At 46.5% G+C, this 18774-nt stretch overlaps 1 protein-coding gene across 1 annotated transcript in view; it reads left to right on the forward strand.

The window, feature by feature from the left end:
- The window catches only part of DDI2 (DDI proteasomal shuttling factor 2), a 56677-nt gene extending 38594 nt beyond the window's left edge, over positions 1-18083 (forward strand). The window contains exons 3-10 of the mRNA XM_085844918.1: positions 3222-3366; positions 3781-4074; positions 4248-4374; positions 6081-6208; positions 6787-6915; positions 7014-7117; positions 7306-7546; positions 13906-18083. Of these exons, the coding sequence (XP_085701044.1) occupies positions 3222-3366; positions 3781-4074; positions 4248-4374; positions 6081-6208; positions 6787-6915; positions 7014-7117; positions 7306-7546; positions 13906-16268 (3531 nt within the window). The 3' untranslated portion in view covers positions 16269-18083. The remainder of the gene's footprint in view (positions 1-3221; positions 3367-3780; positions 4075-4247; positions 4375-6080; positions 6209-6786; positions 6916-7013; positions 7118-7305; positions 7547-13905) is intronic.
- The last annotated feature ends 691 nt before the right edge of the window (positions 18084-18774 follow it).

Below are 18774 nucleotides of genomic sequence, written 5' to 3' on the forward strand. Positions count from 1 at the left end.
AACAATTTAGTATACCAGTGTTCGAAGCAGCTTGTAACAAATTTTAAGTTCTACTGCCCTTAAAAAGTCTCAATTAATATTATTCGTTATTATATAAAGTTATTTTCATGTCTTTTGATTTAACCATTTTACCAAAGGAAAACAATTGTGCACCGAAAAACTTGAACAAATCCCCTATAGTGATAAACTACCACAATGAAGGCTTCATTGTTACAAGCAGCAGTTTGTCGGCGGCCAAAGGGTTAATGTATTTTTTTATGACAAAACCACATTTTTCGGTGAACAATAACTGACAATTGTTTTCCTTTTGCCTTTGGTTAGGCCTAACTTGTTGAAAGAGGACATAAAAAATAATATATTATAAAAAAAAAAAATTAATTGAGGCTTTTTTAAGGGCAGTGGAACTTTAAATTTGTTACATTGCGGAACAATGCGGTAATTCGTTGGCCCGAACGGCCGAAGCATTATCCACACCAGAAAAAACATTAAAAAAGGTTCTGAACCAATTAAACGTGTCCAAAGTAATTTTTACAGAGTTCCCTTTAATAACCACAGAGCGGTGTTTTTTTTTTCACCAGGCCCGCGGTAAAATGAATTCATTATTTACCATCGATTTCTCCACACGATCAGGGCCATGTCAGCGACAGCTAAACGTGATAAACGAACGATGAAATCGGGTGTTGGAGGATTCGATCGTCAGATGCACGTTCGAGTCCAATGCTCTAACCACGATCGAGTGGCCGAAGGGCTCGGGAGAGTTTCCATCGAATGTAACTATATAGATTCCATCACACCAGTAACAGGAACACATCATGGATTCTGTGATCTTAAAAACGTCCAAAAACAAAAGCTAAGACATAAAATCGATTTATAATATTATACTTACCAAAAATGATCACGGCGGAAGATAATTTTAACTATAAAAGTGGAAGTCTTCTGCAGATTAAAGCGGATTGTCTCTGTCACACTCAGAAACAGCTGAAAGTTCACAAGTTTAACCAAACCTTGCAAATGGCGGCTCGTGATGCAGAAACAGCAATTAGCCAATCAGATGTCTCCTCCAGTGAAAGGCAAACACAACCACACACGTCACGAGGTGGAAAAGCGGTCACCATGGCAACACACGGGGCAGAAAAAACAGTTTTCGATAATCGCGGGGCACGCTGCGGCTGTACCGCGTCGTGATCTGGTTGTACAACCAAGCGGCCGATTCCCGACATCGTGAATCTTTCATACTGACGTCGTGTGCCTGCTGGGTGGTGTAGTGAGTGGAACAGGAGGAAGATTGGTGGTGAAGTGAGTGAAACAGGAGGAAGATTGCTGGTGTAGTGAGTGGAACAGGAGGAAGAAGATTGGTGGTGAAGTGAGTGGAACAGGAGGAGGAAGATTGGTGGTATTGTGAGTGGAACTGGAGGAAGATTGGTGGTGGAGTGAGTGGAACAGAAGGAGGAAGATTGGTGGTGTTGTGAGTGGAACAGGAGGAAGATTGCTGGTGGAGTGAGTGGAACAGGAGGAAGATTGGTGGTGTAGTGAGTGGAACAGGAGGAAGATTGCTGGTGGAGTGAGTGGAACAGGAGGAAGATTGGTGGTGAAGTGAGCGGAACAGAAGGAGGAAGCTTGGTGGTGTAGTGAGTGGAACAGAAGGAGGAAGATTGGTGGTGGAGTGAGTGGAACAGAAGGAGGAAGATTGGTTGTGGAGTGAGTGGAACAGAAGGAGGAAGATTGGTGGTGTAGTCAGTGGAACAGGAGGAAGATTGATGGTGGAGTGAGTGGAACAGGAGGAGGAAGAGGAAGATTGGTGGTATTGTGAGCGGAACAGAAGGAGGAAGCTTGGTGGTGTAGTGAGTGTAACAACAGGAAGATTGGTGGTAAAGTGAGTGGAACAGAAGGAGGAAGCTTGTTGGTGTAGTGAGTGGAACAGGAGGAAGATTGCTGGTGGAGTGAGTGGAACAGGAGGAAGATTGGTGGTGGAGTGAGTGGAACAGAAGGAGGAAGATTGGTGGTGTAGTGAGTGGAACAAGAGGAAGATTGGTGGTGAAGTGAGTGGAACAAGAGGAAGCTTGGTGGTGAAGTGAGTGGAACAGGAGGAAGCTTGGTGGTGTAGTGAGTGGAACAGGAGGAAGCTTGGTGGTGTAGTGAGTGGAACAGGAGGAAGATTGCTGGTGTAGTGAGTGGAACAGGAGGAAGATTGCTGGTGGAGTGAGTGGAACAGGAGGAAGATTGGTGGTGGAGTGAGTGGAACAGAAGGAGGAAGATTGGTGGTGGAGTGAGTGGAACAGAAGGAGGAAGATTGGTTGTGGAGTGAGTGGAACAGAAGGAGGAAGATTGGTGGTGTAGTCAGTGGAACAGGAGGAAGATTGGTGGTGTTGTGAGTGGAACAGGAGGAGGAAGAGGAAGATTGGTGGTATTGTGAGTGGAACAGGAGGAGGAAGATTGGTGGTGGAGTGAGTGGAACAGAAGGAGGAAGATTGGTGGTGTTGTGAGTTGAACAGAAGGAGGAAGATTGGTGGTGTTGTGAGTGGAACAGGAGGAAGATTGGTGGTGTTGTGAGTGGAACAGGAGGAAGATTGGTGGTGGTGTGAGTGGAACAGAAGGAGGAAGATTGGTGGTGGTGTGAGTGGAACAGGAGGAAGATTGGTGGTGGTGTGAGAGGAACAGGAGGAAGGTTGGTGGTGTTGTGAGTAGAACAGAAGGAGGAAGATTGGTGGTGGTGTGAGTGGAACAGAAGGAGGAAGATTTGTGGTGGAGTGAGTGGAACAGGAGGATGAAGATTGGTGGTGTCGTGAGTGGAACAGGAGGAAGATTGGTGGTGAAGTGAGTGGAACAGAATGAGGAAGAGGAAGGTTGTTGTGTAGATTCGGTACAATGTTGTGGACAAGGAAAGTCAGGCTCTCAAGTGTTGACCCTTCACACATCCGGTATTTCCCATAATTGTCTCGGATAAGTTAATTGTTTTTGACGTGTTGTTTTATAAAAATATTTGTATGAAGTGAAAAACTAATCTGAAAGGTAAAGTACTTGGTATCGATCTGCCTCAAAAACTGTGTGAACAATCAAAGGGATTAATGATATATAATTAATTTATAACTCGTATTGTGCGTTTGGTAAATTTGAATTATTTTGGTTGGTACTTGCAGTCCCAGGGGTTGCTGTTGGATCTACCAACCGACATTCCTCGTTTCATATGAGTCTCATGTGGTTTGTGATTTGAACTTTGACAGCTGTTCCATGGAGAGCGGATGATTGAAGGTGGTAGTTCCACCCTGGTGCAGTTTGGCCTACGAGATGGTGACATGGTGGTGCTAAAGCAGAGCAGAACACCAGCTGGGCTCAGTACCAGGCGTGCCTTGACACAATCCACTGCTGGTATGACATGGCGTGATGGCGCTGCCTTCCACCCAGCATGGCTTACTGATGCTCATTTCCACCCGGTGTGGGGCAGGCCTCAGTGGCCCCTTCTTCCCTTCTTTCTGACATTGCTTGGCATGGCCCAGCAGTGCCACCTTCATTCCAACCTATGTAGCATGTTCCAATAGCACCCCCTTCATCACTGCATGTCATGCCCCAGCATTGTCCCCAGGCTTCCATGGGTGCTATGCAATAGTTCAGTTGCAGGCTCTATCCGTGATGACCTGGCTTGCCATTGTCTCCTTCCTTTCATCATCACTATAAACTTTTATCTTCGATGTCAAATTTTTGTTCCTACAGTATTGTTCTTCGCATTGTTCACTTTTGTTTTGTGTTGTTTTTTTTCTCTCTTCTTCCTTACTCCCACCAAAGAGCTCCCAAATATTGACTTCGGCTCCATCAATGTGCCAAGCACATCCCGAGGCACTCGGCTGGCACAAAGGAACCAGTCGGCGAGTCGTCCTCATGCCCCTGCTGAACCGATCTCTACGCAGGCCCAATCTCCCACCATCACATCTCGGGGATCCTCGGTACACTCGCCAAGTAGAGAGTTGGTCGAAGACCCAGTTGCACTGCGCGAGACGTTGCTGGCATCCCCTCATGACCTTGCACTACTCCGGGAGAGGAATCCACCTCTGGCTGATGCCCTTCTTAGCGGGGATTTGGGTGAGATTCCGAGTGCCCTGCTGTTACTAGCTCCTCATAGTACACACCCTGCAGCATCTAAAAGTCAATCACTCAGGGCACTCTGCTCGCTCGTTTCTGAAGGGGAAGGATGTAAGATGCCTTTATTTGTGGAAATTGTGTACATTTGTGTCATTTCTTCATTCTGTGAGTAGAGAAGTTCAGCACGGTGCTGAGAGAGCAGGGAGCAGAACGAGCGAAGAGGCAGGCCGAACGCATCCGTCTCTTCAACTCTGACCCATTTGATATTGATGCACAGGCTCGCATAGCAGAGGACATCCGGTACGCACCATTCCGTGATTGCCATGACACCATTCACTCACCCATATGCTTTACAACTACATCTGTGTTTGCATCTTCAAATTATAATGGAGGGAGGTTTATACTACATTGATGCACTTTTTGTTTTGTTCGGCACAAACTGCCATGGCTTCCACCATGATATGTAGTCGTGAGTGTTCAGTACGATTCCAATCTGTGCCGTCAATGGGAATACTGTGTTCAGGGCCGTGGGTATTAAGTCGTCACTGTTGGTGTTACGCTACATTGTCATCCTGCCCGACTTGCCATGGTCTCCGCTTGTGTCATCGAAGCGCATGTCTTCCTGGGTTACCGATTTTTCTCCACACGCACAAACTACCCAACTGTTGATGGCATCCTTTAATCTGCCCTCCCAAGTGAAGCCGGCAAATGCCCCATAGCGGTGTCATCGGTTCACTGCTGTTCCTGTTTCACATCAGTCATAGCCCCGATTCCACGGAAGCCTGTTTTTTTTATTTTTTTTATTTTTTTTAATACAGGGGTCCTCTGTTTTGTTGCTTCTACACTCTTTAAACAATTCCCAATGACATGTGCCAGAAGTTGCCTTCTCCCCAGCAGACTAAGAGAATATCAGAATATTGTCTGAGACCCAGAACATAACCGGCAATCCAGATATTCCTTGCATCCTCACCAGGTACATCTCACATCTGTCTAAATTAAAGGCAAGTCGGCCATTGAATGACTTCCACCATAAACCTCTGGAAGTCCGACACTTGAACTCCTATCACCGCAAGCCACATTTTCCAAACTGGACTGCAAAACTTATCACAGATAGGGAATTCTCTGCCATGCCTTATTCTTCCTCTGTGCCAAACTTTATCCCTACAAGACATCTATAATTAAAAGGAGAAGCGTCCGTCCATGTGTCACGCTTCATTCTAAAGGGTTCCTCTTGCTCCTCGTCACTTTGCAGACTACAGCTGTAACCACCATCGACATTACCCACCGAAAGGCCGATGTGCAGGGCCTGCTGCAGTTGGCAGACAAGTTAGTAGCCTCTTGATCTGCTTGAGCATCCCATCTAATTTCTCACCTCCTTGGCTTTCATCTATTCATTGCTCCACAGCTTTTGAGGATGCGCATTTTCATTCAATAACCACACGCAATGTGAACGTTCAAAAATCCATTTTTCAATCTCTACTCCTTTGTCCACAATTTGTCCTGCCTGTAAAAGTCGATTCCACTCGTACCTACATTGCTTCGGAATGTGCTCAAGACCATCTCGTGTCATGTTTCATCCTCACTCATAACCTGTTCTTCCCCCATTAATCCCCCTTTCACATATACCCGCAAGTTTCTCGTTCGTTCATTTGTCATGACATCCCATGTCTGTCTGTTCCCCATCAAGCCACTGTCAGTACACAGTATTCCCCTCCATCCTATATTGCACTGCTCTCCCACAAGTCTCGATTCTGTAGCAGAAAGAAAACTTACAATGTCCTCAAGTGCCCTTTATCATCCGCAGAGAATTTAAATTTATTTTTCTTGTGTTATTAAAACTGTTCCATGTTCTGGATGGAAGAAAAAAATAACCTACCTCTGTTGCTGATGATCAGCCACAAATTTGGTTGAGTCTTTTTGGTTTCCATGTGCCATTCAACAAAATGTGTGGTGTTCATGGTGGTTTTTAATTGGTTGCATTGTGGTACCTCCACTCGTGCCCGTAGGCAACAGAACGTGGAAGAGAACATGACAATGGCGATGGAAGAGGCCCCAGAGAGCTTTGGGCAGGTTGTCATGTTGTATATCAACTGCACTGTTAATGGGCATCCGGTGCAAGCCTTTGTCGATTCGGGTATGTGTCTCCCCTGTTCCACTAGGAGGTGCTACAAGCACTGAAGCTTTTGGCCGCCCCTCTCCCTGAAAATCTCTTCGTTCTTTATCCTTCCCTGCACCTCTCGGCTCTCTCTCTCCATCCCCTCATGTCCCTCAGATACCTACATTCATCCCCTCAGGCTGTTCAGATAGCTCACTACATCCCTCCGCACCTCTTGGCTTCATCCCCTCACATCTTCCGGCTCCCTCCGTCCACCTCTCTGCTCCCTCGCATCCTTCTACACCTCTTGGCTCAATCGTTCCACTCCCCTCCCTTCCTCCCCGTGCACCTCCCATATCCCTCCCTCCCATCCTTGCACCTTGGCTGCTCCCACCCTGTCCCCCCGGTTCTTCTCAGTTTCTTCCCTCCTGCTGGAAGTTTAAGTAACATTCTTGTTATTCTGGTGTGATTGAATGCAATTGTGTGTTCAATAAAAGTATACTTTGTGTCTTTACACAAATATGCTTTTGCCTCAAGTTTGCAGGAGTGCAATGCATGAGGTACACAGAGGTGAATAACGGTGTATGCATGTCCATGTGTGCACTTTGCTGATCCAGGAGCCCAGATGACAATCATGAGTCAGGCAGCTGCCGAGAGATGCAACATCATGCGGCTGGTAGACCGACGCTGGGCTGGCATTGCAAAGGGCGTTGGTACTCAGAGAATCATTGGCAGAGTGCACCTCGGTACGGCCTTTACCCCCTCAACCTTCGCCTCCACCAGTCCTCAAGTAATTTGTGGAGTGGTGAGCTTTGTGATTAACTCGCAGTGACGGGCCTTGCAGGACAGATCCAGATAGAGCGTGATTTCCTCCCTTCTTCATTTTCAATCCTTGAGGAACAGCCCATGGATATGCTGCTCGGCCTTGACATGCTAAAACGTCATCAGGTACACAGTTCCAGCTAAACTTGCGACGCGAACGTGTGTCCAACATGGGGAACTTCCTGATCTATTAGGGTTTGGGTGTCTGATTGAGTGTGTTACTCATGCAGTGCACCTTCTCTTGGTTTATTTTCCACAATGAATGCTCTGCATGGTGGTTTGGATCTGGCTACTTTAAATGTGCCTGTATGCAGTGTGTCATAGACCTCCGGCGTAATGTGCTCGTCATCGGCACGACAGGAACAGAGACGCGCTTTTTGACAGAGTCAGAACTGCCGGAGTGTGCTCGACTGGCCCTCGTCGGGGGGTCTGATCCCCGGTCTCTCTCGGGCGGATATTCCCCATCCCCGGTTCCCGCACAGGCCACCCCTTCTGTCACGGAGGTGGAGGATCGTGATCTTGCGGAGGCACTCCAACAATCTGCATACGAGTCCAGTGAGTATGTGTTATCCTCGTTACGTTACCCTCGAGGCAGGGTTTTAGTGAAGATTGAATTATTTTTAAATTTTCCTCAATTTTGATTTTAATGAGGGTTTGGGGGTAATATTGCAAAATATGATAAGAAGGACTTTTCAGTACTTGGAATGAATCCTGAAGTTATCCTTTTGCTTTAAGCAGGTGCATTAACTTTTCTCCACTCAAGGTCAGTTGAGTTAGTCGGCCGCTGTTCTTCTTAAGGACTGGAACAGTAAAGATTTATATCGATCGACAGCAATGTCAAAAACTTTCTTCCTGTTAATTGATAAGCCTTCCAAATTTGTCCTCCTTCCTTTGGATCGATCAAAGCAGACGACCTGAAGTTTCTTGCGATTTCTTCCAATTCAATTACTTGCCGTCAAAAGCTTGTTCAAACATAATTTTTCGCGAGAGAAGCGAAAGGTTTTCGGGTTCAGGTACACAGGGTTTCAGCTGTCATTCACCAAATTGCCAAATACTAATAAAAGTTAAATTTGACGAATATGCTTCATTCAAGATTTGCCGAAAGATGTCCGAGTGAGAAAAGATCATGGTTTTGGATTGGAGAAGATCTGAGATGGTGGTGAACAGCTGTCTTGAGGGAAGAATGAGGAGAGAGAGAGAATGTATAAGTTGGTTCCACAGTCGAGTAAAAAAGAGGAATGAATGAGTAGAGGTGAGCAGAGATTCGACGGGGGTTCATGTTGGTCAACCACAGGAGACAACAGCCAAGAAGAGATACTAGGGAGTCAGGGACGTCCTGTGGGAGGAAGGATTCCGTTAAACAGATGATGTACAGTTTATCAGCAAGCAGCCTGGATTGAGAGATTTGTCGGGATGGAGCAGAGGTCTTGGATGTTTGAGGTCCACACAGTTAGGGACAGGGGAGGAGGAGCTGTTTGGAGGGTGCAGAGTTTGGAATGTCAAGGGCTAGGAGGGTGTGGGGATGGGGTGTGTGTGCCTGGGGCAAAGCTGTGAGTGCTGTGGTGAAGCTGGGGTGGTGCTGGGCTGTGGCCAAGCTGAGGGTGCAGGGCTGTTTCGAAGGAGGGAAGGTGCGGGACTGTTTCGTAGGTGGGAGGGTGCGGGGTTGGGAGGGGAGCTGGGAGGGTGCGGGGTTGGGGGAAGCAGGGAGGGTACGGGGCTGGGGTGGGGGGAGCTGGGAAGGTACAGGGCTGGGGCGAAGTTAGGAGAGTGTGGGGGGAAGCTTGGATGGTGTGTGGCAGGGGGAAGTAAGGGGCAGGGGAGAACCGTTCATGGGAGTGGTGGGAGGGGAGGAGCTGGAAGGGGGTAGGACAACGGGGTAAATAAAGAGGGGGGAGCACATTGAGGGGGGGGGAGTACTGACATGGAGGGGTTTGACAGCATGAATGGACATGTGCACACAACCTCTGTAAAATGGACTTGTGATTCCCAAACTGGATATATGGCGACAGACTTCATGAATGTTGTGGTAGAAATGTTTTCTGTTGAAGGCACTCAGGAAAACATACTTGCAGGAGGGTGTATGAACTAAGCATTTCGGACTGAAAAGGTTTTGGAAAATGTCTTTTGAAAAAGAGGAGGAAAATATTTTGATGAAAAAGAAGAATGAATCGGTTGTTCCTGACATAGTAAGGAGAGCAAGGCATTTTTAGGTCATCTCTATCATCTCAGTCGAGATGACCTAATAATAACAGTCTCGAAGTCTGTCCGTACGTCCGTCCGTCCGTCCACAATCAAACCGAGTGGAGACAAATAACCAATAGTGGAATGGATCGAGGTCGATGAGACATGCACAACGATATAACTTCAAGGTCGTCCAAGGTCGAGGTCAACGTCACGAGGCTGTCAAAGTTGCGAAAATCGTCGATTTCAAATCGTATCTCCTCCCTCATTTATCAAGAGAGATCAAATGTTATTAGTGATTCAGATACTACGGACTATTATCCAGAACAACACGAGTCATTTTTTTGAAATTTGCTCTCGTTCCGATTTTATAGCCCTTCAAACTTCGCTCTGATTCCCCGTATGGGCCGTTCATAAAGTACATACAAAAATAAAAGTATTAACTTAAGAACCGGAACTCTCCGAGACAAATATTACATTTGAAGCTTTTGTCAGATTTAACTAAAACAATGGAACACAAGTTTATATGCACACTTACCTTCATTTATGACATTAACATTGTCTTGAATGTCAATTTGTACTTTTATTTTCATAAATGACGTGCTGTGATATTAAAAGAAAAAGGTAAATTACACCGCTAGGGACTGCATCGTCATGACTTACAAACATCGGTTCATAAGGAACTGCTGGCTTTGCAAGCGATTAGCAATGTATGAGGGGGGTGGGTGGTTTAAAGCCCACGTACGGCCTGCGTACAGGGGTGGGTGGGTGGTACGGCGGCTGCATACATACTTTATGAAAATGGTGTCGGACTACATGAAAGCATTTCAGAAGATGAAGGTGAGCCTGTCGTCATCGCGAGGGAGAAAAATATCTCCGTTCACAGGAACATTTTCAACGTGATGTTGAATCCTTGGATGTCAATAATTGTTCCATATTACTGTATTACCGTAGTTAATAATTAGTGATGCATTTGAGATAAATCTACAGTTCGTTGTAATCTTCAAGTATTGTGATGTGATATGAGACGCATATGGGGGTGGGTGGGTGGTCACTAGCCTGCACACAGAGGGGGGTGGGTGGTTTTGAAACCTGGAAGAAGAGCGTACGTACTTTATGAACTGCCTCTATTCCAGTCTGGCACAGAGTTACTTACTTTCGACCTCTGGCAGAGATGACCGGCTCTCCCGTTCGGGGGGTATTTTAATATACATTTTTTTTAATGTTATGAAGAGCTTTTAAGGGAAGAATTGTTTTTTCAGTGAAGATTCAGTAAGGGGATATTGAAAAGAAGAAAGATAGGGAATGAAGGAGTAACTGCACAGCAGATTGAGTTCGGGTTTTTTTTCTTTCTGTTATTGTTTTTATTGTTATTTTGTTTTTTGGGGGGGTGAAGAGTTTTTTTTTTTGTTATTTTTTTGGAGCAAGTCGGGGAAAAAGGATCAAGCTAAGGGATCAGAAATACCAACATCTGGGAGAAAAGGAGAAGAAGCAAAAACGAATCTTGTGCAGTCAAAAACAGAAGCAGAAGCAACAACCTGACTAGCCCAGTCCCACACTAGTAGGCCGAACAGGGACGCAAATTGGACAATTAAACACAAGATATGGTTTAGTACAGAAAATGGGATAAAACACGACCAACAGGAATTAAAACAAAACAGCAATTAACACAATGCATCTGATCTTGGAAACTTAGTTTTGTTGAGCTGGAGGGAGAACCTCATGAGCCAGCAACACATGTGGAGCAGCCCGGAAACCACAAATCAGGGCCTAGCTCTCTCAGTGCTATGACGTCATGTGTCAGAACCCTCCCTGGGTCCTGAGGCCTCGCACACCATTGCACCAGGCACAATTAATTAAATAAGGGGAAATTAGAGGAAAGAAAAGGCATGTAAAAGGTGAAATACTGTTATGGTTGCCCGGTTCATCCCGGTCACCTGGTTCAAATCTGACAAGTCACCTAAACGTGACCGTAACAGTCAAACTCTGCGAGGTCTTCTCCGCCGGATTACGCATATATATTCTGGGATGCCGCATGCATTGGAAGTCTCAATCGGCCCACCATTTCACTGATTAGCCATCGCATGTCTTATGCTATTAGGCCGAGCGAGCCTGATACACAATTCGGTCTGGGTGTGGTGTTGAGAACCACAGCCATTTATCCCTCAAAAAGTCTTTCTTATATTTGCCAAGAAGAATCACGACAGCCAGAATTCATCCGAGACCAAGTTTTATTAATAATAAATGGCATGGGGAGGGGAATATACAACAAGCAATAAGTACGTAATAAATAGATGATAACAACCCCGTTAACCCCTACCGATTACACGCCCACAGGCCAAACAAACGATTGGGATTCTTTAATTATCTTAAGCCTTGGGCCCATTCGGACAAAGGGGGAAGGACAAGACAAGAGAGTTATGGGCAAACATAATGAAACCTGCAGGATCGGTCTGCACCCTCCTGGCAGCTCAGACAGGAACAAGGGCCTGCCGCAATTGTCAACCAGGAATCTGGAGGATTGCAGAGGGCATGACTCCAATGGAGGCATGGCTCTGGTCGGATCGGCATGGCGAGGTATGCAGCTTCTCTCGTGTCGATTCTGGCTAAGTCCTCATTTCCCCTCTGCACAGCCAGCTTTAGAGCCTCGGGCTTGTGCGTCACGGATGACACGTCACACCCCTCTCCTCTCACTTACTGCTTCTGCTTCCCACAATGCTGCTTCTGTTGGGTAGGCAGAGCGACCCCTCCATGACCTCTCATCACGAGCTAGGAGCTTGGGCATGGTTCAGTTGTGATGACCTGATGACATTTGCTGCCAAAACGTATGCTGCTGGGCTCGTGAAACGCCAAAAAGCACATAAATCGCAGATTCCAGAGGGCAACACAGAAAAAATGGGATCAAAATGTTTGGTAATTTTTGATGCAGGCGTAGAGGTGAGTAGACATCATCTAACGCAACATAAAAGCTACAAATATGTAATATCATAATTAATTACTTTATGCTTATGCTCGACAATCATTTTAAGGAAATAACTGCTCTTTTCTACACATTATTAACCCCTAAGAGCCATTTTCACAACGATACAAAGAGTATGGAGGGAAAGACGAGGGTGATCCTGACAGATGCTGACTGCTAATTGGGGTCATTAAAAAAAACAAATGTGCTGACACTGATTGGGAAATATCTGTCTTTCTTGATTAATCCCCTTAATAATTTTCATCACAATATAATACCCTTGTGATGTCTCTGCACCGAACCCACTGTTCTCCACTATACCCCAGTGAATTTAAGTTGATAAACTGATTGATTTAGTCATTGTGCTGTTAATTTGGCTGAGACATGATGGGCCAAATGGCATCCTCCTGTGTCAAAGTTTCTTGTGTATACTTGTATCGATGATTGACCTTGTTTCTAGTCTTTAGCGTTTATCTACGTGTTATGTCTGTGCGAAGGTAAGGGGAGGAGTTTAAAATTGAGGGAACAAAACATTGATAGATTAACCATGTAAAATACACCTACTGGTAATCTCGAGCTGTTATGATCGTAACTGCTGAATATGGACAGTTGAAGACTGAGTCAGAGCATGCGGTGTTTGTTACAAACTGAATGAAGCATTTGTCATCCAGCAAGGTGAACTCTTTTCTAATTCCCGATCTGTGCTATTCTGATAAACATGATGCATTGTGCTGAAATGCTTACAACGCTGTAACAAAATGGTTTGAGTTGTTTTGTGCTTCCATATAAAATAACACTTTTCCATTAAGCATTAAAACCTTTAATGTGTGCGGTTTCATACTTACCACTAACACCCGGCAGAGACACACACACACACACACACACACACACACACACACACACACACACACACACACACACACACACACACACACACACACACACACACACACACACACACACACACACACGTGCTCTCATACTCAATGGTGTCCATCTCCTGCCATGCATGCCGTTTTCTGTGTGTCTAATACCAGACCGACAGGGAAACTGACTGCTGGCCATGGTTTTGTCTTCCTCGGCGCTAAAACCACAACAATAAGGTAATGTCTACCCATTTGAGGTAATAGTCGAACCTCACTGGTGTGTGTGTGTGTGTGTGTGTGTGTGTGTGTGTGTGTGTGTGTGTGTGTGTGTGTGTGTGTGTGTGTGTGTGTGTGTGTGTCTATGTGTGTGTGTGTGTGTGTGTGTGTGTGTGTGTGTGTGTGTCTATGTGTCTGTGTGTGTGTTTTTGTTTGTGATGAGTAAACTGATGTCAATCATGGTACAATATTATTTCTGCCTTATAATGAGTAGTGCTAGCAGCAGTCCAATGTGGATGAAAATGTTTTTAATGTAAATATTGATTGAGAGACTTGGATACACTTTGTTGTCAATGGAGGCAAATGATGGCTTCTTCCTAACAATTGACATCTCCATGGTGATAAACGCCACACTTAATGCATTTATCACAAAGTACTTGTTCCTGCTAAGAGCGCACCACTATCTCAAACCCAAAATATTAAACAGGCAAAATTTCAATTGCATTACCTTCAATTACAACAGGACCTCTACAAAGAGGTTGCACCACTTGTGTCAACAAGGACTGCTTGTTTCACCTTAGATGGTAATTTAGTTTCACATTCGGAATCTCAAAAGATTGTTGCTCTTTAGTATGAGAAATCCAGAGCCTTTTTATCCTTTCATCTTCCTTCTCATGTCTATTCCTCCCTAGAACTCAAAATTGCAATTCCTCCCATCTCAAACCTTCCACAAGAACCAATTTCACCAAGTGCGGCACATCATCATATCTCACCGCCACAACCTCATGCCCATGATGTCAGAATGCCGGGGAACTCGGCTGGAGAACAAGCCAGTGGGTTGGAAACGTTAACGGCTGTGTCCCCGTCAGAAGTTGAACTCGTAGGAACGGTTCATTCTACCAAGGTTGATTTTGGAGTGCAGGCTTCAAACCAACTTGTTGGTGTATCTGAGAATTCAGATTTGGGAGACCAGCGCTTCACTGAGGACTCCACTATGCATTTTTCACGTGAGATTCACAATACAACTTGCTCTGAAGAAAATGGCCAGGTACAAGTGACCCAGGAAGGGGTGACTTTGAAGGAAAAAGGGAATGATAAACAATGGCATTTTGAAGAAGAAACAGTCGTGAAAGAGTGTGATGCATCAGATCGATCGACAAACAGCCTTACGGAAAGGGCAACAGATGTAAAGTGGGGAATTTCAAAAGAAGAGTATGGCTGCAAGGCTCATGCCATGGCATCTGCTGCTCCTGGCAAAGTGGCGGCAATGTCTGCTGCTGCTGGCGAAGTGGTGGCGTCTGCTGCTGCTGGCGAAGTGGCGGTGGTGTCTGCTGCTCCTGGCGAGGCGGTGGCGTCTGTTGCTCCTACCGAGGAGGCAACGCCGGCGTCTGCTGCTCCTGTCGAGGCGGCGCCGCCGGCGTCTGCTGCTCCTGTCGAGGCGCCGTCGGCGTCTGCTGCTCCTGTCGAGGCGGCGCCGTCGGCGTCTGCTGCTCCTGTCGAGGCGCCGTCGGCGTCTGCTGCTCCTGTCGAGGCGGCGCCGTCGGCGTCTGCTGCTCCTGTCGAGGCGGCGCCGTCGGCGTCTGCTGCTCCTGTCGAGGCGGCGCCGTCGGCGTCTGCTGCTCCTGTCGAGGCGGCGCCGTCGGCGTCTGCTGCTCCTGTCGAGGCGGCGCCGTCGGCGTCTGCTGCTCCTGTCGAGGCGGCGCCGTCGGCGTCTGCTGCTCCTGTCGAGGCGGCATCGTCGGCGTCTGCTGCTCCTGGTGAGGTGACAGTGGTGGCGGCTTCTGCTGCTTCTGGTGAGGCGGTGGTGGCGTCTGCTGCTCCTGGCGAGGCGGCAGCATTGGCGTCTGCTGCTCCTGGCGAGGCGGCAGCGTTGGCGTCTGCTGCTCCTGGCGAGGCAGCAGCGGCGGCATCTGATGCTCCTGGTGAGGCGGCGGTGGCGTCTGCTGCTCCTGGCGAGGTGGTGGCGGCGGCGTCTGCTGCTCCTGGCGAGGTGGTGGCAGCGGCTGTTGCTCCTGGCAAGGCTACGACATCTGTTGCTCCTGGCGAGGTGATGGTGGAGTCTGCTGCTTTTGGCGAGGCGGCGGTGTCTGCTGCTCCTGGCAAGGCGGCGGTGTCTGCTGCTCCTGGCGAGACGGCGGTGTCTGCTACTCCTGGCAAGGCGGCGGTGTCTGCTACTCCTGGCAAGGCGGCGGTGTTTGCTACTCCTGGCAAGGCGGCGGTGTTAGCTGCTCCTGGCAAGGCAGCGGTGTTAGCTGCTCCTGGCGAGGCGGCGGTGTCTGCTGCTCCTGGCGAGGCGGCAGTTACTGCTGAGGCAGGTACTGCTCCTGCGATTACCACTGATGCGAGTGCTGTAGAAATGCCGAAATCATCATCTGAAGGGTATTGTTTTAGGATTACAAGCAGCTCTACAGATCATAGCCAAGCACAAGAAATATGCCTTCCCATAGAAAGAAAGCGTCGTTGGTTTCAGGAGCCTTATGATGTTCCAAGCAGGAATTCCCATTCTGCCATCGTCACTGAGGGGAGTCGGCTGAAGCAATCAAAATGCAGTAACGAAAGACTCTTTGTTTTGTCCTCTCAGTCACAGGTTTCCACAGGTAGTGTGCAGTGTTTTGGGTCTGGAGGTGACTTTGAATGTTCACCATTTCAATCACAGCAAATGGAAACACAAAGTGATTTTTCAGTTGAGCCTCCTCATGGTCCATCATTGAATTGCCAGGCCTTCAAAGATCTTTCATTAAACACCGATGAGAATATCACGGACATAGTTTTGGCTCCTCGGCTTTCACCAGAAACCTCGATGTCGATTTCTCTTGAACCATTGTGGAGATCAGAATGTTGTGAGATATTGGACGTTTCAAAACCCAAATCGGAGGTCTCTGGTGGAGATGGAGGAAAACAAGCTTTGAATCCGAGCTTTGATCGTGCCAGCCATTCCTCCATCCCTCGCTCTTCAGCGTACTCTTGTAATTCGAATTTTAGTCTTGGGGAAAACTCTTGTCTTGTTACGGAGTTACGCCGAGCTGCGGTTCAGACTGTTCTGGAGGAGGACTGAAATGAGATTAACATAAGAGGTTGTTTGTTTTTATTTACCTCCATAGGTGCAATTAATTGAACCGTTCAGTGGCACAGCCGTGCTCTAAGCAATGATGCAGCCAGCAGCTGTAAACTGCATTCGAAATTTTAATGTATTGAACCACATGGTTTGACGCAATCAAACAAGTTTCTGGAGAAACCTTGGCATTGCTGAGCTATCACTTGTTCTTCATTGGTGCATAGTGCTATTAATGAAACAATACTAGTTTGGACCCCTGCACTTTATCATCATTTGTTTCATTGCACTTCCTTAACTCCCCCAAACTAATCCTAACTACCCATCACTTAGCTTCTTTGGCTTGCTTGTACATTTTATTCTTCCTCCTTCTCACGGTTTTAGTTTAATGCTACCATCTTTTACCACGGTCTTTAATGCTACCATCCTCCATCTCTGTCCCCTTTGTGTGCTGAAGGGGATGGAAGTGGAGGGGTCTGTACAAGTGCATTTGTTTTTGGGACAAGGGCAGCTGCTGTATTTTCGAAGTTTGTTGCCTTTTCTCAATCTTCCTCTGCTCTTTTACAGCTTCATCTTGATTGTGCTCAAGCCTTATTTACCTGCTGCTCTCTTGTTTGTGTTGTCCCTCTGACCGTTTTATGTGATGTAAGGTCTCTCTTAGTTTTGTATATTTTAACAAAAAACATAAACCATCCAGTCCCACACATTCGTTTTTGTGTCTGTCATACCTACTGACCTACTGACCTAACCTACCTACTGACCTCCTCGAAGGACACAACCTTCACATCGAAAATTTGTTCTCCACTCCTTGTCATTGCCACTCTGTCCTCTCCCTAATGTTTGCTGACAAGTGTCTTCCCCACTCAGCTAGAATTCAACACCGTTAGTTGAGGTTAGAATCCGAACCAGATAAAAACCATTGATTGTCTGCTGAATGAGCCAGACAGTGAGGCAACGATGGATGTTTGCACAGATAGGTTTCTGACGGCATTCACTGGTGTTTCATGTGTGAGAGGGGTACATTTTATTCCCACTCAAAAGTATTTTTTATTTATAACATTCACAATCCTGTTTGTCGGCTTTTCCTGTCTATTTACACGTTCCTTGTCGACACAGCTCACTGGCTTCTCTTGTCCTGTCCGTACATCCCAACTTGTACTGCCTGTGCGTTCATTACTTCCTCATTCGGACATCCGTCATGTGCAAACTCCCTCCGCTTCATTGCTGTGTCAACATTGCTCTTTTTGTCCTTCAGCTCTTCATTGAGCCCTCAGTCTCTGTAAACAAAGAAATAAACCAAAAACAAACTTTCATTGCAATCCCAAAAACGTTTATTTGCAACAACCATCTGTATTTGAGGTTCTGTGAGCACCTCATTTGTTCCTGTTTGCTGATTTGTTTCATCAATGCGGTTTAGTTTTCGTGGTTAACCAACACCACAGTGTGAAATGAACACAGTAATCAGAGATTTATTTTAAATCATTTTTAAATTTTTTTTTTCTCCCTGACTGTTTGCCTTCCTTTACTGGGTAAATCAAGTCATGGAGAGTGTGGAGTGTGCGTTTGGAGCTTCAGATGCAAATGGGACCTTGTTCTTCATCCTCGTTCAGCTTATCGAGAGCGGTGCTCATTTCACCACTCCGGTGCATCGGCAACGTCACTCACGTCTCGTTTCCGACAAGCAGCCCGTTCATTCCTCGTACCTGTGGAGAACGCACGACTCGTCAGAGATGAATGGCACGTGCTTGTGTAGAAATCTGTTCGATTGACAGTTATTGGCTATTGGTTTTATTAAAGCCTTTCTGGAAATGCACAAAACATTGTTTGTCGAGTGATCGATGCAAGGAGAAATCACGTGAGCTGTGGTGAGAGTTGTGGATGTGAATCTCTTCCTTCAATTTGTTGGTAAGAATTGTCACCTTTTTTTCGTGGTGAGACTGTGGGTTATTTTGTGTGTCATGACATGTGACTGTGGAGCATTTAATCGTGTAAAGTGCTCAACCCCGTTACCCAAAGGGAGTACCATATTCATTGAATTTGTTTGACGATCTGTGGGAGAACAGGTGTGTGGGTGGGGGGGGGGGCAGCAGGGAGGTGGTAGAGCTGGAGATAGTGGGGAAAACTGAGGGGGAGAGCAAACTTATGGCATCTGTGTTGTTGCCTTTCTTGTAATCTCGTATAACCATTGCCACTTGCATAAACAGTGGACCACAGCAAAGAGAGAAGTTGGGGAACCGAAGAAGAACGGATTCCTTTTTTGCAAAAGAAGAATGGGAACATAATTTGGGTTTTTATGCCAGACGCCAACACGTTAGAGAAAGGATCAAACATTACCTGGATGGCAAGGTGTGACGAAGGCAAAGATAAAACGGAAGGATTAATTCCGGACTCGCACTTTCAATGAAAGGCTGTTTAGGTGCGGCGTGCATTATTGTGCACAGACTCCACTTTGGTACCATTTTGGAAGTGAATGGCTCAGAAGGGAATCCATTGCCAGATATTTAGCAAA

Source organism: Eptatretus burgeri, chromosome 11, assembly GCF_056783735.1.
Source record: "Eptatretus burgeri isolate ZD-2024b chromosome 11, Ebu_testis_v1, whole genome shotgun sequence".
Taxonomy (NCBI): Eukaryota; Metazoa; Chordata; class Myxini; order Myxiniformes; family Myxinidae; genus Eptatretus; species Eptatretus burgeri.